The sequence below is a fragment of the Camellia sinensis genome, chromosome 2 (assembly GCF_055761805.1).
Source record: "Camellia sinensis isolate YWXY chromosome 2, ASM5576180v1, whole genome shotgun sequence".
NCBI classification, from domain to species: domain Eukaryota; kingdom Viridiplantae; phylum Streptophyta; class Magnoliopsida; order Ericales; family Theaceae; genus Camellia; species Camellia sinensis.
This window is the reverse complement of record NC_138962.1, coordinates 87,404,567-87,425,249: the sequence shown is the minus strand read 5'-3', so window position 1 is coordinate 87,425,249 and position 20,683 is coordinate 87,404,567. Positions and strand designations below refer to the sequence as shown.

At 36.1% G+C, this 20,683-nt stretch overlaps 2 protein-coding genes across 2 annotated transcripts in view; both read right to left on the bottom strand.

Annotated features, from left to right (window-relative positions):
• Window positions 1-1,509: 1,509 nt before the first annotated feature.
• The window catches only part of LOC114262805 (disease resistance protein RPM1), a 30,135-nt gene continuing 10,961 nt past the window's right edge, over window positions 1,510-20,683 (bottom strand). The window contains exons 2-4 of the mRNA XM_082915039.1: window positions 2,110-4,906; window positions 1,972-2,012; window positions 1,510-1,789 (exon numbers count right to left, since the gene is read on the bottom strand). Coding sequence (XP_082771165.1) covers window positions 2,005-2,012; window positions 2,110-4,894 — 2,793 coding nt within the window. The 5' untranslated portion in view covers window positions 4,895-4,906 and the 3' untranslated portion in view covers window positions 1,510-1,789; window positions 1,972-2,004. The remainder of the gene's footprint in view (window positions 1,790-1,971; window positions 2,013-2,109; window positions 4,907-20,683) is intronic.
• Window positions 13,222-15,583, bottom strand: LOC114262835 (disease resistance protein RPM1). Its single transcript, XM_082911976.1, has 4 exons — window positions 15,319-15,583; window positions 14,625-14,986; window positions 13,716-14,558; window positions 13,222-13,320 (listed from the first exon to the last, which is right to left on the bottom strand). The coding sequence occupies exons 1-4, from the start codon at window positions 15,581-15,583 to the stop codon at window positions 13,222-13,224; spliced, it is 1,569 nt and encodes a 522-aa protein (XP_082768102.1).

Below are 20,683 nucleotides of genomic sequence, written 5' to 3'. Positions count from 1 at the left end.
TAGATTTAATTCACATTAAATTCTATCAATTCGTCACTGAAAGTTGTTTCTATCAAAATTATCTCTAAAAAAGACTTTCTGAGGATTGTTTGAACATGTCGCTAAAAACTTACGATAATTGACGTTTTTCTGTGAAGATTTCAATAAATTGTTAGTTTTGTATGAACTGTTTATTTTCTCACTGTCCATATTTTTTTCATACAAAACAGATCCGAACACGTGATTTTCGTTATCCGATTGACTTGATTTTTTACAAGGATAATATACTCGAGGAATCTTAAAATATGAATGATTCATAGCATCGAAATGAGACCCAAAAGTGGGCCCAATGGGCTGAACAGCACTTCTCTAGTCCTTAGAGAAGCCCAGTCCTTGAATTTTTATGTCGTTTATTTCTTCTATCAATTTGATTATTAGAATTTGAATTGCATCAATTTTATTCTTAAATATTTTTAATTGTGTCAATTTAATCAACTTGATAATGTCATTTTAAAAATTAGATTGAAATTAAGGGCAAAATAATCAAGAAGAAAATTTTCATTTTACCTTCTAAACTATCACTCAAAAATCAATTTAACTCATATTCTATATTGTGTTGGAATTACAAAGGTAAAACATTCACCATGTCCTTTTAAACAAATTACACCCCTGTTCTTTCTAATTTGAATTAGCCTATTCCTTCTTAAATGAAGCATTTTATCGTTAATATTAATTCAATTTTTTAACGGATTATTTATTAGACTAAATTAACTTAGTGTGAAAACTTAATTAAAAAAAATGATACAATTGAAACTACAAAGAACCAAATTGATATAATAGGCAAATTAGATTGCTATCAAATTTCTTAATATGTGTGATCAATTAGACTAAATTGATATAGTGTGAAAAATTAAAAGAAAATTTTGATACAATTAAAACTGCAATGATCAAATTAACAAAAGAAGCAAATTATTAATACTACACGTATAATTTATCCTTAAAAAAGTTGACAAATTATGATTCTCTAAAATGATTTTTAGTGTGATAATCTTACAAATGTTGGTTTAAGGGTGGTTACATAATTGAGATGCACAAATAATGGTAACCATAAACAAAAACAAAAACAACAAAATTAAAAACAATTAAATCTGCACATGGGAATTCAATCCCCCCGCTTGGCTGCATTTTGCACTTGTCAAGGTTCGTGGCCTCTCTCTGTTATGCGATCTTATTTTATTTTAATAAAATCTGCACCTTTTGAAAAAAAAATAATAATAAATAAATGTAATTATGTCAACAATATATTTCAATGAATAGTTTTAGTAATTTTATTATTATATAGAAGAATAGTTATGAATCTGTTTTTATTTTATTTTTTTATTTTTTTGTGTCAACTATGTGAAATGACAAATTTTGATATGGGGATATTTGTAATTTTAAGAACTATATGAAACAATTTGTATCTTAAGAAAATTTTAAGGGATGTATTTGTAATTTATCTTAAATCTGTTGAAACAAAATCAAACAAAGTAAAGAAGACAACCACCACAACAAATATATATACATGCAAATTGAAGAGATGTTCATCAAAATGACTAAAGAAATCTTCATCTCACAAAGCTGAAATTACAAAGATAAAACATTCACCATGTCTTGTCCTGGATAGAACTTATTTAATTGCACAACACATCACTCGCACGCACACACACACAAACACAGCAGAAATCTGGATTATTCTTAATAATATCACTCCAGAGACAAAAAGAGCGAACTGGGGGGAGCTTCTCTTTTTGTTAACCAAGCTGGAGACCTGGAAAGCAACATTGCAAAGTAGGAATAAAATTTGAACACTGTTTTGATTAAAAATAATAATAATAAAATAACACCAAAAAGCTAGTAGATTTGGGAAACCAAACTTATGGAAATTGGAATGCAACCAAAGAAGGAATTTGAAGTTCAAAAGTACTTAAGATATGGAAAGAGCAGTTTTACCTTCATGCTAGGGAATCAGGAGGATTGTCTTTGTCAGTCCACTGGTAAGAAACCAAATGAGACAAATAAGAGACAATGAAATGAAGCCAACTTTTGCTATATATATATATATAATCTAATCAAAGTCAAATGACACACCTTTAGAATTAAGCAATCTTTCAAATTTGATCCCTTCTGGTGACTGCCAGATAATGTTGATGCATGGTATGTGTCGAACCTGTGGTTGTTCCTCGCTGTCTTCTCCACGTATTTGTTCTACGAGCTCATTTGTAACAAAATGCAAATTCAACAATTGGAGATCTTCGAGATACTCGATACCATGAGGCAACATCTTCAACTGTACACATTTCGAAATCCAAAATTCCTGGAGCCCTGGCATAACCCCTTTTTCTATAATAATCTCATTTAACTGGGGGAAGTTCCCCAAATGCAAATCCCTAAGTTTAGGGAACCCAGTACTAAAGAATAGCTGTTGTCTTCCTTCACATGCATTAATAAGAGTCAATTTTCCCAAACTGGGAAGTTCTTGGATGTAAGGAAGAAGGTCTTCTTCCAGTCTGGACCAATGCAAATACAAAAGCGTGAGATTTTGAAGTGAGTGGAACCAACGGGGAACTTTCTCCAATTTTCCAACTAAAATGAGCGTCTTGAGATAGGGAGGAGCCGAGGAGAGTTTATTCATTCGGAGGCATTCGTTTTCATCACTCACCATCACAAATAAGTAATGAAGGAGACTCATTTTTTGGATTGCAATACACAAATCCACCTCATCTGCTTCTCTCAGCTTTGTAATGCCAATCCTCTTGAGCTGCGTCATGTTCCTTACTCTCTTCATCAAGTCTGATTCTGCTTCTACGCATGCCAAAACTTGCAAGTTTGTTAGCTTGCAAATATTAGCTGGTGCTGCTGTACCATAAACATAATCAAACTGATTGCCATCTCCATGCTTGTTGTAGCGGTACATAATTAGATGCCGCAATTTCTTCAACCTTGTGATTCCAGTTGGGAGAACTTGTATTTTGGAATCCCTAATGTCTAAAGTTTCAAGGTTGCAAAGTCTTCCAATGGATTTTGGAAGTTCCTTCACCTTTGTTCTTTTCAAGTTCAAGTACCTTAAATTGAAAAGATCCACAAGCTCATTTGGTAATTTTTCGATTGGTACATCCTGCAGATCGAAGACTTTTAACAGTCGTAAACCTCGTGGCAATGATATCTCATCATCATAAAATACAAGAAGAGACCGAAGCTGTTGCAACATGCCCTTCCATGATTGGAATTCTCCACCATTTGTTTGAATCGATAAGCGACGTGCTCCGGTTCCACTTTCTTCCTTATCTTCTTTGCCATCATATACTACACAAAACTTCTCAGTTTCTGATTTGGAAAGGGCAATTTCTCGCACAAGATCGTGCATCTTACATTCTTTCGGCCTACCTGATGGGTTCCTCCATATGACTTGAAGCATGCTTCGGCAAACTAGATCCATAAGGTAGCCATCTGCTACTTCCTCTACTGTTAATCCGTCTCTCTTTCCTACGAATCCTTCTGCCATCCAAAGTCTAATGAGCCTCTTCCGTCGAATCGGATAATCTTCTGGGAAAAGGCAACAATATAAGAAGCATTGCTTTAGTTGGTATGGCAATTCATGAAAGCTATACAACAAGATAGTTTTCACTGCTTCTAGCTCAGGATTATAGCTCAACTCCCAGCTCAAGCTATTATAAGCTTTTCTCCAATCCGATTCCATATGTTTGGTGGACATGACACCACCCAAAGCTGCAATTGCAAGAGGTAGTCCTTCACATTTTGCAACAAGGTCATGAGCCAAGGATTCGAGCTCTTTAGGACAACATCTACTACGGTTGCTCGAAAAAGCTTTCATACAAAAGAGATCCCATGCGTCATCTATACTCAAAGGGTTCATACGATGAACATGACGTTTAACCCCAAAGTTAAAGGAAGCTACGTCTTCCTTTCGGGTTGTAAGGATGACCCGACTTCCTTTTCCTTCATCTGGAAGTGATGCTCTTATATGCTCCCAGAGGTTATGACTCCATACATCATCCAAGACAACTACATACCTTTTTGATTCGACATAGTTGGTAATCATGTCGAGCAACTCTTTGTGGCTCTTACTACTTAAATCCAATGGAACGGCTTCCTTGGTGGCAGGGTAAAATTGCTTAATCATGCTTCTAAGTAAGTCATCAACTACATAAGTTTGAGACACGGTTATCCATGCATAGCAGTGGAAATGTTGCTTGACAGTTTGGTTGTTATAGGCCTTGGCAACTAGAGTGGTCTTGCCTGAACCACCCATTCCGATAACAGAAATAACAGTGCGCTGTAGTTCTTTGTCCATCAACCAGCCCAGTAGTTGTCGCTTTCCATCTTCAATCCCCACTAGATCATCATCTTTAACAAATAAAGTGTCCTCAGCGTTGTTTGGCTTCTGTCCCTGATGATCATGGGAGCCGGAGCCGGAGCCTGAGCCTGAGTTTGCTCGTCCTACACGATCGACCCCATAACGTTGGTTTCTTTCTGGGATGGCTTTGATCGTCTTGTTGATCTCCTGTAACTGTGTGGCTATTCGATGTCTTACCCACAGATTCTTTGGTGCATAGACTATCCGACAGAGGAGCCTTCTGAATGTACCTTGAACTTCTTGTTTGTTCATGTGATACATGAACTCGTCTATGATATTATCAGCCTTGTAGGTCAAGTCTCTAACATTGTCCACCCAGGTCTTCTCTCCTTCTGTCTGGGCCGTCGTTCTATCGGCGTCCTTTAGAAAAGATGTCATGCTTGATAACTCGAGCTGGAGTTGGTTGAGTTCATCACGAACTCCTCCAATCAACGACGCTTCGCTTTCAAGTGCGGAAACTATCCTCCCAATCAAAAGGTCCACCCCCGGTAAGGCCATTTTTGAATTGGACTAAAAAGTCATACAAAAGAACAAAAAAAAATCATAAAATCATAAAAAGACAAAAACTACAAAACTACAAAAGGACAAAAAAAAATTGTTATTCTAAAATTAAAAAGTTAAAAAATCCAAAGAAAAATATCAAATAATTAAAAAAGTTTTAAAAAAATTAAAAAATTAATTAAAAAAATCATTGCGAAACGAGCACCGAGTTAGTTCTACTGTAGTTTTAGAGTGAAGCACCAATTGTGGAATTCGTCATCGAGGACTCTTCCTTCCGTTGACTGTGGGTTTGCTTGGATTTTTTGGTGTTGGTTCGCGTGTCATGTTCATGTAATGGACCTACACAGCATTATTGAGGAGGGGTTGTAATTATTTTTTGAATAAAGCTTTGGACCCGCAGTGGGGTACTGGGGTCACCTCCTATTGGTCCAAAAAAAAAATAATTTTTTTTTTTTTTTTTTGAGTTTTCAGCCAACCTCAGGCCGACACGTGGCACTGGGGGCCACTGGGGGTCACTGGGGGTCATCCCCAGTGGGGGTCTGTAGCATTACTGTTACTTTTTAGGCTTCGTTTGCCACCCAACTGTAACTTTTTCGGTAAATTACCTATACACGTACGAAGAATACTTAAAATATAAATTCTCTCTTATAATTTGAAAAATTATTCTTATTATAAGAGTAATATTAGATATTATAAAATATATATATATATATATATTAAAATGATCATGAAGTATTCTGTATCTTTAATTTACACATATAATAAAACATCACATTCTAATCAAAAGATAAGAAATTTTCATAATACATTTCATGATATTTTTTCATAATCCCTAATATTGTTCAAATTATAAATACTTTAAAACAATTTTTTATTTAACAAAATTAATTACAAAAAAAAAATTCTAACTACTTTTCTATATAATAGTAAATTTTTTGAATTATTAATTGAAATATATTTCTGACATCATTAAAAACTGTTAATAGGCTTGATAGTTTGTTGATAAAATGAATTATTTGTTATGAAATTAAAAAACTTTAGAAGTCGAGATGTAATTTCTAGAACTATAAAAGCAATTCGTATTTTAAGTAAATTTTATAGATGTATTTATTATTTATTTTAACTTTTTTATTAGGATGAAATATGAATATATCTCTTAGTATTTGCTTAAAATATGTATTACCTTTTATAATTTTATAAATTAAGAATATCCATTTATTCTAATTTTTTATTTAACAAAATTAATAGAAAAATAAAATTTTTAACTACTCTTCTATACAATAATAAAAATATCTAAATTATTAATTTAATTTTAATTGGTCGCCGATTCCTTGAGTATCTAAATTATTAATTTAATTATTAATAAAAATATCTAAATTATCTAATTATCTAAATATCTAAAATATCTAAAAATATCTAAATTGGTCGCCGATTCCTTGAGTATTAGTCGGTAAATGTATAATTTAATTTTATATAATTGACTATTGGCGACCAATAATTTAGTAGCCAAACATTTAATTTTACCGACCAAATAAAATTTAGTAGCTAAAAGGTAACATTGCTGACTAAAAAAAATAGTAGCCAAATGTTTCACTTTCAGCGACCAAACACACGTTTAGTCGCTAAAACAATCACCGACAGGGTTTAGGCGACTACATTGGCTACAAAAAAATTTAGTCGCTAAATGGTTTTGGCGACTAAAAATGCGACCTTTGGCGACTAATATTTTGGTCGGCAAAACTGTTATTTCTTGTAGTGGGATGTATTTATAATTTATACTTTTTGTTATGAAATTAAAAAACTTCAGAAGTCGAGATATAATTTCTAGAACTATAAGAGCAATTCGTATTTTAAGTAATTTAAAAGACGTATTTATAATTTATCTTAACTTTTTTGTTAGGACGAAATACGAATATATCTCTTACTATTTGCTTAAAATATGTATTGCTTTCTATAATTTTATAAATTACAAATATCCATTTATTCTAATTTTTTATCTAACAGAATTAATAGAAAAAATAAAAATTTTAACTACTTTTCTATACAATTATAAAATATCTAAATTATAAATTGAAATATATTTTTGATATCATTAAAAACTGTGAATCAACATAATTATTTATTAATAAAATAGGTTATTTGTTATACAATTACAAACTTCAAGAGGTGCGAAATAATTTTTAAAACCATAGGAGGCAATCTTTATTTTAAGTAAATTTCAAGAAATGTATTTGTAATTTATACTGTTTGTTAGTATTTTTTAAAATTTGTATTAAAATAGTTTGCTTTTCAGTCTGTCTAGGATAGAAGGAAAAAAATATTGAAAAAATCCAAAATAAGTTCACTAAAGACATATACACACACACACATTTTTTTTTTTTTTTTGTCTTTACTGGACATTTTTACAAAATTTTATATTTTATGTTTTTTTTTTTTTAGTGATTCGTCTTGAGCTTTTGAAAAAAAAAAAATGGATAAATTACCCACAATTTTTTTTTCAGAATTTTAACTTTATAACAAAATAAACGTTGAGTTTTAATTTTGTCAATTTAAATTATAATCTTTTTATTCATAATATAAACTATTTATTTATTTTTGTTAAGTGAACTAACGAAAAAAAAAAATTATTTTTGTCATTATACTCAACGTAGGTGTACAAAAAATGTCTAAAATGTCTAAAATGCATTGAGTTTAGTGTCTAAAATATCATATATATTTTTGTCATTTTTACTTAACGAAAATAGATTAATGATTTAAATTGAAAATAAATATATAGCGATTCTGGTTTACACCTGACCCATTTTGTATTCTGGACTTAAGTTTCATGGTTTCATATTGTTATTCATGTCTTACTTCCCTTATATTTTCTTGTGTTGGCTATTGGATAGTGTTGGTTGCGTTTAGAACAGGTTAGTAGCTTGGTTTTCAAACTTTTGTCGCCTAGAATTTTACTCTTCCGCTCGAGCGTCACATCTTGCGCTCGAGCGAGTTTTGTGAACTCTTAGTACTTTTGCAAGTTTGCAAAACTACTGGGAGAGTGTATTCTACGCTTAAGTGGTGCTTTCTAAGCTCGAGCAGCTTGTCTTGCGCTCGAACGTCGGTCTACTATCTACAAAACTCCTGGAAGTGTGTATTCTACGCTCGAGCGTCACTTTTTGCGCTCGAACGGAACAACTTATTATGTCTGGGCGCTCGAGTGTCACTTCTCGCACTCAAGCGGACTGTGCGTATATCAGTTCGTAAAAGTCACTTTTTACATCATTTTTTCATCTCTCTCTCTCTCTCTCTAAAACATTCCAAAACCCTAGATCTAGAGTCTCTCTCTACATTTTCACCTAAATTTAGTAGTTTTTCTACCCGAGTGCCTTTGTTAAAAAAGTAGAGCATCCCAAGGGCTACGTTTTCATCCGAATAGAGTTGGATTCAACTTCACCTGAATTTCTTCCTTGCTTTGCTCATCTCCTAGCTTTGAGGTAGGAATTTTCTATACTCTCCTATGGTTTTTAACTTAGCTATTTGTTGGTATAAACAAGGTTGTGATTTTGGAAAATTTTGAACAAACCTAGGGTTTTGGTTTAAAATCAAAAGAGGGATTTCTCTAATGTGTTCTTGAAAATGGTTGTGGGAGAGGAAATAAGTGTAGACATCCCATTTTTGACCGTCCTCAAGACTTGGACGTCATCGTTTGAATACTCGATGATCATCCATGTTTGTGTTCGTTTTGAGTTCCCGGAAGCCTCGGCCACACGCCCTGCCTCAGGATCTCTCAACTTGTCTGTTTTGTGCTTGGTTGTGGACCAAACACTTGTGTTTTTTCTTCTGAGGAAAGAGGATGGTTTGTTGGCCATCCCCTCAACTCACCGGCCAAGGCTTGAGGCCATCGGCCATGATTTCTTGCAATCAGCCAAAAGTGTTGGCCGGTCGGCACTTTATTTGGTCGGCCGGCCCTTGTGTTGGTCGATCGGCCATTTTTGCTAGCCGAACCCTGATCATCTGCTTTATGTAGATATTTTGTGCCAGCCGGCACAGCTAGCACCCACAATTAGCCCCCTCCATACACGTGTATGGAGGGATTGGCCCTTTGCTTAGCTTCTCTTAGAAGCTTTAGGAATTGAACTTCTATAAAGAGGGAGCTCCTCCTCCCTCCTCAAGGGTTCAAAAAAATGGCCTGGAGAGGATAGATATAGTTTTGTATCTATACTTCCTTGTTTAGTCTTGTTTTGTGACCTAAAGTGAGTTTTTGGTCTTACTTTTGCACTTGAACACCTAGCATTACACAATCCTTGGGTTACTGAGGTGCTAGAGGGTTGTTATTAGGGTTCTTGAGCTGTTTTTTATCAGAGAAACCTGCTGGAGTTTTGTTCTTAAAGAGGTTCTACAAGGGTGAGTTCCTTGCTTTAGATACCCCTTTCTTACTTAAGCTTTTAGCCCTCCTTGCTTATTGTTTTAAGCTTAACTTATAACTGATAAAAGTTTTTTTTTTACTTGCTTTAGAACTTTGTTTAAGGTCTCTTCTTGGTTTGGGGTTGTTTACCCCCTCCAAGGCCTTGTTAGGACTTGTTTTAGGCCATCCCTTTTGGCCCTTGCTTTAAGCTTTGCATGGCCTCTCTACCACTGAAATCTAGAGGATTTTCAGTGGTGGAGAGGTGGTTTTGGTGTCCTAAATAGGAGAGGGTCATCCCCTCTCCTTGTTGTCTTGAATGCTTCCATAAATGGCTTATGTAGGTAGCATGTGTGCTTAGCTTGTTTTAGCCTCATTTCAGCATGTATTAGGCTTTGTTTTGCCATAATACACCTCTATTTTGAGTTGGTTTAATGGCCTCTTACATGTTTCATGTACTTGTCATTTAAACCTCTTATTTGCCTTAACATGCATCATGTTGTAACATGTCAATTTAGCATGATTTTGGCTCAACTCCATGAAACTTTTAGCCTTGTTGTGGCATGGTTAAGCTCTGTTTTTCATTATTTTGGTCATGCTTGCATTGTTTTGTATAGCCACCATGCAATCTAGCTTGTTAGCTTTGAGTGTTCAAGCCATTAGCATGCCTTATTTGACTCATTTCAGTGATTTGGCATCACTTGTCATGTTATTTCAGTCCATATAGTATGCTCGTACACTTACACTTAATCACTCCTTTAATGCTTTAAAGAGTTGGTGTGTTATGCTACATGAATGTGTCATCGTGTATGCCACTATGCTTAGGTCATTTAGACGCCATCTAAGTATGTTTTTGGTCTTGTTTTGACATGCCATAACTCTGATTTTGGTTGCTTAAATCATGCCATGTTTGGTTTTGATAGGTGTAGTGTAACACCTCTTTTGTGGCCTTGTATGCTTCGTGCTCTTGCCCCTTTGTTTTAGCTTGTTTTGGCTTTGGTCATTGCATGTTTTAGCCTCACTTTGGCATGCTTTCGGACTGTTTTGGGTTATGCTTGCCATATGCTCTTTGTTTTGTGTAGCTTTGGTTCAAGTGCCTTTGCTAGTCTTAGGTTTTAAGCCTTAAGCATGCCATGCTTGATTTGTTTAAGTGTTTTGGCATCATTCCTAGCATCATTTCAGAGCACGCAATGTTGTCACACTTGCATGCTTTTCATTCCTTTTGAGTGTTCTTAAAAGTTGCCCTTTGATGCTCAAGTGTTAGGCCAATTGGCATGCATGTTTGTATGCGCATTTGTCCTCATTTCCATTACACTTTGGCCACTGATTTTGGGCATGGCTGAGGTCTGTCCCTTTTCGGTTTAAGTCCATTGAGTATGTGGTTTGCATGTTGTTTCATGCTTGATTTTTGCATGTTGTTGCATGCTTGGTACATTGCATGTTTGCGTGTTTAGGTTGCATAACATTGTTGCATACTAGTTGACATGCCCATGTTACATTAGCTTAGTTTGCATGCTTGTTACATTTCATTTGGCATACTCATGTTGCATTGCATTGCATTTCCATGTTGCATTGTATTTGGCATACTTGTGTTGCATTGTGTTTGGTTTGGGTGTTAAGCCAAACATGAGGAACGAGGGACGTTTCATACTTGAAGTGATGAAACGTGCCTCAATCCTCGGTCGCCGACACTTTTGATCCAACATGATAAAGTGCGAGGCATTTATGTGTTTTTGTGCATTCATTTTACATTGAATTGCACACTTGGCTCATTTGGCTATCATGCATCGAGATGCGTGATTGGTGGCCCGAGGGTCGAGCATTACACTCCTTTGAGCCTTAAACATGATAAGGGATGTAGTTGCATACATCTTTTCTTGCAAATGTATCGCCATGCTCTGTTTGTCCTCTGCTGCAGCAAAACAACATTCTGCAAGAAGAAATGGCTGGTCGGCTACTTTTAGTGCTGATCGGCAAACCATGGTTGGCCAACAGCTCCATAATTGGTCGATAGCACCTTCCCATTGGCCGATGACCACTCCTCTTGGCCAATGGCCTCTCACAGTGTACAGGAAGTGATTCTGGAGCATCACAGAGACTTGTGTAGTCTTCAGAGGTACAGAACAGTGCAAACAGAGGCAACATGTAGCATGGCAATGGATTTTCGACCGAAGCCGTTCGAGCATGCATACATCCCTCGCCTCGAGGCCATTTCAGTGTTTTAATAACTTAGAATAGTTATTTATGTCGATTTGGTTGTGTAATTAATTAATTAGCTTGTTAGTTGATTAATTAGTTAATTTGTATTATTCTTTCGGACCCTCTGTCGAGAGGGCGAATTTTGTAATAAGTGTGCGTGCGTGTGTGAATGTCTCCCAACCTCACGTCTTTCTCCCTTTTACTTACCTGCTTTCAATGGTTAGTTTTAGGTCATGTTTCAATTAGCATTCTTATGCTCGCATGCTTGCATCATTCATCTGTATTGCATGCACCGGGCTCGACGCATCATACTAACTGCATAGTATTTCAATACCAATTTGAATACATGATTATCCAGTTGCATTTCACATGACATTTTAGAATAGCCGAGCCTATCTTAATTGCATTCTTGCATGTGTTGCATTAGCCATCTTAACATGAACTAGGATCATGCATTGATTACTAACTAGTTTCTGTTTTTGCTCGGATTACGCGGTAAGTTTTTATGCTTTAGCATCCTTGCATGTGTGTGAGTGACTGCCATGATAACATGCTTGCCATGAGGCTATTTACTTATGTGATATAGCTGCCTGAATATCTGTGGGTGAAGGTTAGATTATTTGAATTGGAACAATTCATCGAAATGCGAGTTTTAAGCCCACTTGAGAGTGGCAAGATCATGTTTTTCTAAGCCCACCCGAGGGTGGCAAACTCACGTCTTAGCCTACTTGCGAGTAGCACCTTCAAACCATTTTCAAACAAACAAACATGAGATGTTTTGTTCCAACTTAGGCGATCTAGTCTATACTTGTATGCTATGCGCATCACATAGTAATTCTAGGCTAATAACCGAAATAAGAACGCATGTGTTTTCAAAAACAAGATATCATGTTAGTAAAGGCTGATCTTTGATCGGACGAGCGGGGGTGCTCATTGCATGACCTTCCCCTCTCGTACCCAAGTTCCCGAGCCGAGGCAACTTTGGTGATGACGGACACGTGGCCTTAGGCAACGAGTCAGGGTTTCCTAAATTCTCCCAAAATAAATATTTAGGTGGCGACTCTGTATCTAGAAAAGTAGTCCATGTTTGGCACTTCTTTCTTAAAAATCAGTTTTCCAAAACGATTTGTCGGATTTGGACTCTTTGGTGATTTATCAATCTCACATTGCACATTGTGAGATCAGATTAAGAACCGTGACACATCGAGTCCGAACTGTAGCATGAGGCCCACGGGCGCGTCTACAATAAGGTTACGTTATGATGAAATTGTTGACTTCGAGATTTGGAATGGATTTTGGATAAAACGGGGATTTTACCCTAAATGCTTAAATATTTATTTTGTACAAATAAATAGAATAAATGTTGAAAAATGTGAAATTGGGTGGATGTTGATATGGGTGGTGGAGTTGGTTATGTATTACTGCTCACACTTTGAAATTTGGATAATTTATCGGTCTTGGAGATTGTATGTTTGTTTAGAAATATCTATTTCAGGCTATCGGTGGAGGATAGCTATGATTGTCGTAGAAACTGCATGAGAATTAGGCGAATTGAAACTAATTTCTCATCCATTTGCATTGAGCGTTGTCACACCTTTAATACATTGTAAATGTATGATGTTTGGGAGAAGAAAAGGGTTGTATTCCATATTTGGGAGAAGAAAAAAATGTACTCCATTAAATTAAGTTAGCCAGAGTGTCTAGGGTGAAAATCTTGAAAATCGCGAATATATATCGATACTGATTACCGCGGATGAAATATCCGTAAAATGGCAAATGGAAGTGTTTGTATGATGGTTGTACTGGTTAGAGACTTACTAAGTTGTATCCTCAGTTTGGTTGTCTGAATAAAATGGAAATAACTCATGAATTGAGATAAAATTGATCGACATACAAAGCTTGACATAATATGGTTTTGCAAAAGAATTATGAATGATTTTATCATAGGCATCGTATGTGCATATCACACTTATATCTTTGTTAAGATTCATATATTGTGATAGATTGTTTCTACTAAGCTTTAGCTTACCTTATTTAGGGAAAACCATTTTCAGGTACTGGTGATATACCTCCACCAAGGACTTAGCTTGAGAGGACAGTAGAGCTGTATGCTCAGTTGTTTATTTTGTATTCATTTTGTTACAAGTTTAGGCCTTTACTTGTATTGAGCTTAGACTCATTTTTGATATAACCAAGCATTGAGTTGGAAAGACATAAGCCCTTAGGGCATATGATTACCTGTTTAACTTTCAACTGTATGCATTTCGAAATCCAAAATTCCTGGAGACTTGGCATAACCCCTTTTTCTATAATAATCTCATGTAACTGGGGGAAGTTCCCCAAATGCAAATCTCTAAGTTTAGGGAACCCAATACTAAAGCATAGCTGTTGTCTTCCTTCACGCGCATTAATAAGAGTCAATTTTCCCAAACTGGGAAGTTCTTGGATGTAAGGAAGAAGGTCTTCTTCCAGTCTAGACCAATGCAAATACAAAAGAGTGAGATTTTGAAGTGAGTGGAACCAACGGGGAACTTTCTCCAATTTTCCAACTAAAATGAGCTTCTTGAGATAGGGAGGAGCTGATGAGAGTTTATCCATTTGAAGGCATTCATTCTCATCACTCACCATCACAAATAAGTAATGAAGGAGATTCACTTTTTGGATTGCAATACACAAATCCACCTCATCTGCTTCTCTCAGCTTTGTAATGCGAATCCTCTTGAGCTGCGTCATGTTCCTTAGTCGTTTCATCAAATCTGATTCTACTTCTTTGCATGCCAAAACTTGCAAGTTTGTTAGCTTGCAAATATTAGCTGGTGCTGCTGTACTATGAACATAATCAAACCCATTGCCATCTCCATGCTTGTTGTAGTGGTACATAATTAGATGCCGCAATTTCTTTAACTTTGTGATGCCAGTTGGGAGAACTTGTATTTTGGAATCCCTAATGTCTAAAGTTTCAAGGTTGCAAAGTCTTCCAATGGATTTTGGAAGTTCCTTCACCTTTGTTCTTTTCAAGTTCAAGTACCTTAAATTGAAAAGATCCACAAGCTCATTTGGTAATTTTTCGATTGGTACATCCTGCAGATCGAAGACTTTTAACAGTCGTAAGCCTCATGGCAATGATATCTCATCATCATAAAATACAAGAAGAGACCGAAGTTGTTGCAACATGCCCTTCCATGATTGGAATTCTCTACCATTTGTTTGAATCGATAAGCGACGTGTTCCGGTTCCACTTTCTTCCTTATCTTCTTTGCCATCATATACTACACAAAACTTCTCAGTTTCTGATTTGGAAAGGGAAATTTCTCGCACAAGATCGTGCATCTTACATTCTTTCGGCCTACCTGATGGGTTCCTCCATATGACCTGAAGCATGCTTCGACAAACTAGATCCATAAGGTAGCCATCTGCTACTTCCTCTACTGTTAATCCGTCTCTCTTTCCTACAAATCCTTCTGCCATCCAAAGTCTAATGAGCCTCTTCCGTCGAATCGGATAATCTTCTGGGAAAAGGCAACAATATAAGAAGCATTGCTTTAGTTGGTATGGCAATTCATGAAAGCTATACAACAAGATAGTTTTCACTACTTCTAGCTCAGGATTATAGCTCAACTCCCGGCTCAAGCTATTATAAGCTTTTCTCTAATCCGATTCCATATGTTTGGTGGACATGACACCACCCAAAGCTATAATTGCAAGAGTTAGTCCTTCACATTTTGCAACAAGGTCATAAGCCAAGGATTCGAGCTCTTTAGGACAACATCTACTATGGTTGCTCGAAAAAGCTTTCATACAAAGAGATCCCACGCGTCATCCATACTCAAAGGGTTCATACGATGAATATGACGTTTAACCCCAAAGTTAAAGGAAGCTACGTCTTTCATTCTAGTTGTAAGGATGACCCAACTTCCTTTTCCTTCATCTGAAAGTGATACACTTATATCATACCAGAGGTTATAACTCCATACATCATCCAAGACAATTACATACCTTTTTGATTTTAAATAGTTGGAAATCATCTCGAGCAACTCTTTGTGGCTCTTACTACTTAAATCCAATGGAACTGCTTCCTTGGTAACTGGGTAAAATTTCTTAATCATGCTTCTAAGTAAGTCATCAACTACATAAGTTTGAGACACGGTTATCCATACATAGCAGTGGAAATGTTACTTGACAGTTTGGTTGTTATAGACCTTTGCAGCTAGAGTGGTCTTGCCTGAACCACCCATGCCGACAACAGAAATAACAGTGCACTATAGTTCTTTGTCCATCAACCAGTCCAATAGTTGTTGCTTTCTATCTTTGATCCCCACTAGATCATCATCTTTAAAAAATAAAGGGTCATCAGCGTTGTTTAGCTTTCGTCCCTGATGATCATGGGAGCCAGAGCCGGAGCCAGAGCCGGAGCCTGAGCCTGCTCCTCCTACACGATAGACCCCACAACGTTGGTTTCTTTCTGGGATGGCTTTGATCATGTTGTTGATCTTCTGCAACTGTGTGGTTATTCGATGTCTTACCACAGATTCTTTGGTGCAGAGACTATCTGATAGAGGAGCCTTCTGAATTTGCATTGAACTTCTTGTTTGTTCATGTGATACATGAACTTGTCTATGCTATGTTTTGCCTTGTAGGTCAAGTCTCTAACATTGTCCACCCAGGTCTTCTCTTCTTCTGTCTGGGTCGTCGTTCTATTGGCATCTTTTAAGAAAGATCTCATGCTTGATAACTCCTGCTGGAGTTGCTTGAGTTGATCATGAATTCCTCCAATCAATGATACTTCGCTTTCAAGTGCAGAAACTATCCTCCCAATCAAAAGTTCCACCGCTGCTGAGGCCATTTTTGCAATCTATTACCACCTTCTCCACTCTTTCGTTACTTCTTAACACCCTGCACTTTTAAGTCTGAGTTAGTTCTGTTGGAAATCAAACTCAATTTGAGTTTGATAATGGTGATTTTCAGAAAAGAGATGAAGTGCTAGAGAGTTTCAGAATGAAGAAGAGGAGTTTAGAATGATGTAAAAGAGAAGAGGCAGCTTCCATAAGGTTGCCATGGTAAAAAACTTAAGGGTAGAAAAACACTAAAGCACACATTGATTATACACGGATTGAAAATCTATAAATAGATAGGTTGTATGTTTGTTTGAGATAGAGTGGGAGAAAAATATAATCTTCAGGGAGAAACATAACATCTCCAGATAGGGAGAATTCTAAAAGAGTAGAGAGTATGAGAGTTTACAGAGAGTTTGCTCTGTTTTATATAATTTGTTTCTGATTGAATAAAATAAGTGTTTATTCAATTTTATTCCTCTCTTTGTATATCTATACAACCGGTATACACCTATCTCCCACTTTCAACAGTTGCAGCCAATTTGGGCCAAAAAAAATCAAAAACTAAGATGAAGATAGGAGTTTTTAAAATTTGCCCAGATTTCGAAGTGGTCGAAATTCAAATTTGATCACACCAGGTTGAAGCTCGCAACAAGATGAGCACAGAAAAAAAAATAAAAAATAAAAAAAATCGCGTCAAAAACTAAGCCAAGAGGAGCTCGCAGGCGCGCCACGCGCCGGTGACGCCGTTCTTACGCATTGCAACGTGACGCACGCGCCCCACGTGCGAACAAGAGGAAGAAGACGAGTGAGAAACATAAACCAAAGGAGCTTTTATGGCAAGGTGGTTAAGCCTTACCCCTTCTTCCAAAGGGCGAGGGTTCAAAACTTGGCAGTAACAAATTCAAGCATTTTTTTTCTTTCTTATTCACCAAACCATCAGGAGCCAAGACCGAGCCGTCACCAAGCTGTGAGCCGCTGAAGTCACTTGGCGTCATTGTATAGAAATTCATAAGGAATAGTCCAGTGTTACGTTGTTGAGTTGTAACCGTGTATCAAGACCATCGAATTTATTTTGGCTTGATCTTAGCCATTCAAAGTCCGATTACAACAATCCAATAGTGCTTTCCAACTATTTGGACAATTCCGGGCTCATTTGTACGGTCATATTATGCAAATTCTATACCAAAAATTTACAAATTTATTATGGCAAGTTTGAGTGTGCCAAGTATTATTCCAAAGCTTGCCAAGGATAATTATGAGAACTGGAGCATTCAAATACGAGTATTAATAGTCTCACAAGATGTGTGGGACTTAGTAGATCAAGGATATGAAGAGCCAACAAGCCCAGAAGATGAAGAACGGCTAAGAGAGACACAAAAAGACTCATTGAGAGAGTTAAGAAGAAAAGATCAAAAAGCCTTGTAATTGTTGGAAATAATGGTTTTTATAGGCTTATTTTGGGCCAACTTTGAGCCCAATTTTGAGTGGGCCCCAAACGTCTTTTGGGGTGGGTCTAAAGAGGTGACGTGTTCCTTGCCGCATGACAAGTCACACGATGAAGACGATTCGTCAAAACCATTTATGAGTGAATGGGAACTTGACGTTGTTTTCGGGTTCGTGAAATAGACAATTAAAGAATTAAATGTAGGTTTCCTTGTAAGACTTGTCCCACATTGAAACTTTAAGAGAGCTTTTGTGAGTATATAAGCTTTAGAAGTATAACCTTGGGTTGGGTCCCAAGGGGCACCCCAAGTTTGTAGAATGAAGGAGTTATGGACAAATTGAACCTTGGCTCAAACCATCACACGCGCGCGCGCGCTGCCGCTGCCGTCCGTCTGGCCGAGCCGAGCCGTACCGTACCAGGGGTGTGGGTTGTGAGTCGGGTCGGTTCTAATATTAACGAGATTAATTCAAATTTTGTGTCGAATTTGAATTTAATTTTTTTGTCCAATGTTACCTCTTCTAGTCCAATTATTCCAAACAGGTTAAATAGTCCAAACAGTTTTCAGATCTGTTGGAACCCGAACAGATTTAAAACTGCGAGACAGATTCAAATCTGCCAGCAGTTTTCCAACAGATAGAAATTGCCCAGTAGTTATCTATTGCAGCTGTTCATTCAAAAAACCTACCTATTCAAGTTATTTTTCAGACCTGTTCAGGTCTATTTATACCAAGGTATTCCAATAGATTTTTCTTCCCGAAAAATTGATTTTCTTGCTTTCATTTTGCTCTCATGCATTATTATTCTTCATTCTAGTTTTAGAGGAAAATTTCAGAGAGTATAGAACAGAGGGTTTGTTCGCCATACAAGTTGTTTGGAATGCTACTACAATTTGTGAGGATCATTGTATCCTAGGTAATAGACGTCTTTTAACCGTAAGCACTATAGCGGGGCGAATCTATCTTAAGAAAAGAGTGTCACACACTCGACTTGATCTTTTAATTATTTATTTGGTTTGGTAAAATAAATCCTAAAAGTTATTTATTTTATTTGTTTGATTTGGTTTCAATTTATTTATTTTACACAGAAGATTGTTCCAACAGTAATTGATTTATCAAAGCATTGACGAGTCAAGTTTTGAGAAGATATCAGCTACAACTACTTCCAAAGAGGCGTGGAATATTCTTCAAAATTCACATCGAGGAATTGAAAAGACCAAGAGGATTCGACTCCAGGTATTAAGGAGGGAGTTCTAACTATTGCAAATGGAGGATATCGTGTCCATTTCAGAGTATTTTGTGAAGACTCTAACTATCGTGAATCAAATCAGACGATATGGAGATAAGATGGAAGAAATTTAAGTAATTGAGAAGATACTTTGATCCCTAAGTTCAAAGTTTGAGCATGTCATCGTTGCCATAGAAGAATCAAAAGATTTCAACGACTTGATAGTTGAAGAGTTGCAAGCAACATTGGAAATCCATAAGCAGAGGATAACAAGAAGACTTCCGTAAGTTCTCTAGACCAAACTCTTTAAGCGAGTGTGACATTAATTAAGGAGGAATGAACAAGAGCAATAGAGAACACCACAGAGCGGTAGTGGAAGAGGTTGTAGACGAGAGAGACATGGTCCCAGAAAGGGGAACAGAAGTCAACAGATGGTTGACACCTCCAAACAATAGATGGTTACTTCAAGATGAAGAAGTCAATAGGGGATTGACAAGAGAAGACAACAGAGGGTTGTTCCATGAGGAAGAAGTCTTGACAGAGAACATATACGTTGCTATAATTTCTATGAGTATGGCCACCACAAAAGTGAGTGCACAGAGGAGGTGCAATGCTACAACTGCAAAGGATATGGGGCACTATAGTCATGAGTGCATTGAAAAAGAAGATCGAGTTAACTTTACAGAGAATAAAGAAGAGATGTTGCTACTGCCATACAATGATGCTATCAGCAAATTGAGTTTAAGAGGGGATGTTGAAATCAAACTCAATTTGAATTTGATAATGGTGATTTCTAGAAAAGAGATGAAGTTGTTGGAGAGTTTCAGATTGAAGAAGAGGAGTTCAGAATGATGTTGAAGAGAAGAGGCAGCTTCCATGAGGTTGACATGGTCAAAAACTTAAGGCTAAAGAAACACTGTAGCACACACTGATTATACACGAATTGAAAATCTATAAAATTATACACGAATTGAAAATCTATAAATAAATAGGCTGTATATTTGTTTCAGATAGAGTGGAAGAAAAATACATTATCAGGGACATTTCTGAGAGAGATTGAGAATTTGTAAGTGTTTATTCAATTTTATTTCTCTCTTCGTATATCTATACAATTGTATATCTATACAATTGATATATACCCATCTCCCACTTTCTTCGATAATTTTAGAATGAAGCACCCATTATGGAATTGGTCATCGAGGACTCCTCCTTCCGTTGACTGTGGGTTTGCTTGGATTTTTTTTTGTTTTTTGTGTTAGTTCGTGTGTCATGTTCACGTAATGGACCTACACAGCATTATTGATGAGGGATTGTAATTATTTAGGCTTCCTTTGTCAACTAACGGTAATTTTTTTGGTAAATTACATATACACTTAAAAATGAAATTGACAATAAAAATAAAATTTTTAACTACTCTCTTATATAATATTAAATTTTTTTAATTATTAATTAAAATATATTTATGACATTATTAAAATTTGTTAATAAACTTGATAATTTATTGAAAAAATGAGTTATTTGTTATGAAATTAGAAATTTCAGAAATCGAGATGTAATTTCAAAAATTATAAAAGCAATTTATATTTTAAGTAAATTTTAAGAGTGTATTTATAATTTCTCTTAACTTTTTTATTAGGATAAAATATGCATGTATCTCTTACTATTTGCTTAAAATAAGTATTGCCTTTTATGATTTTATAAAT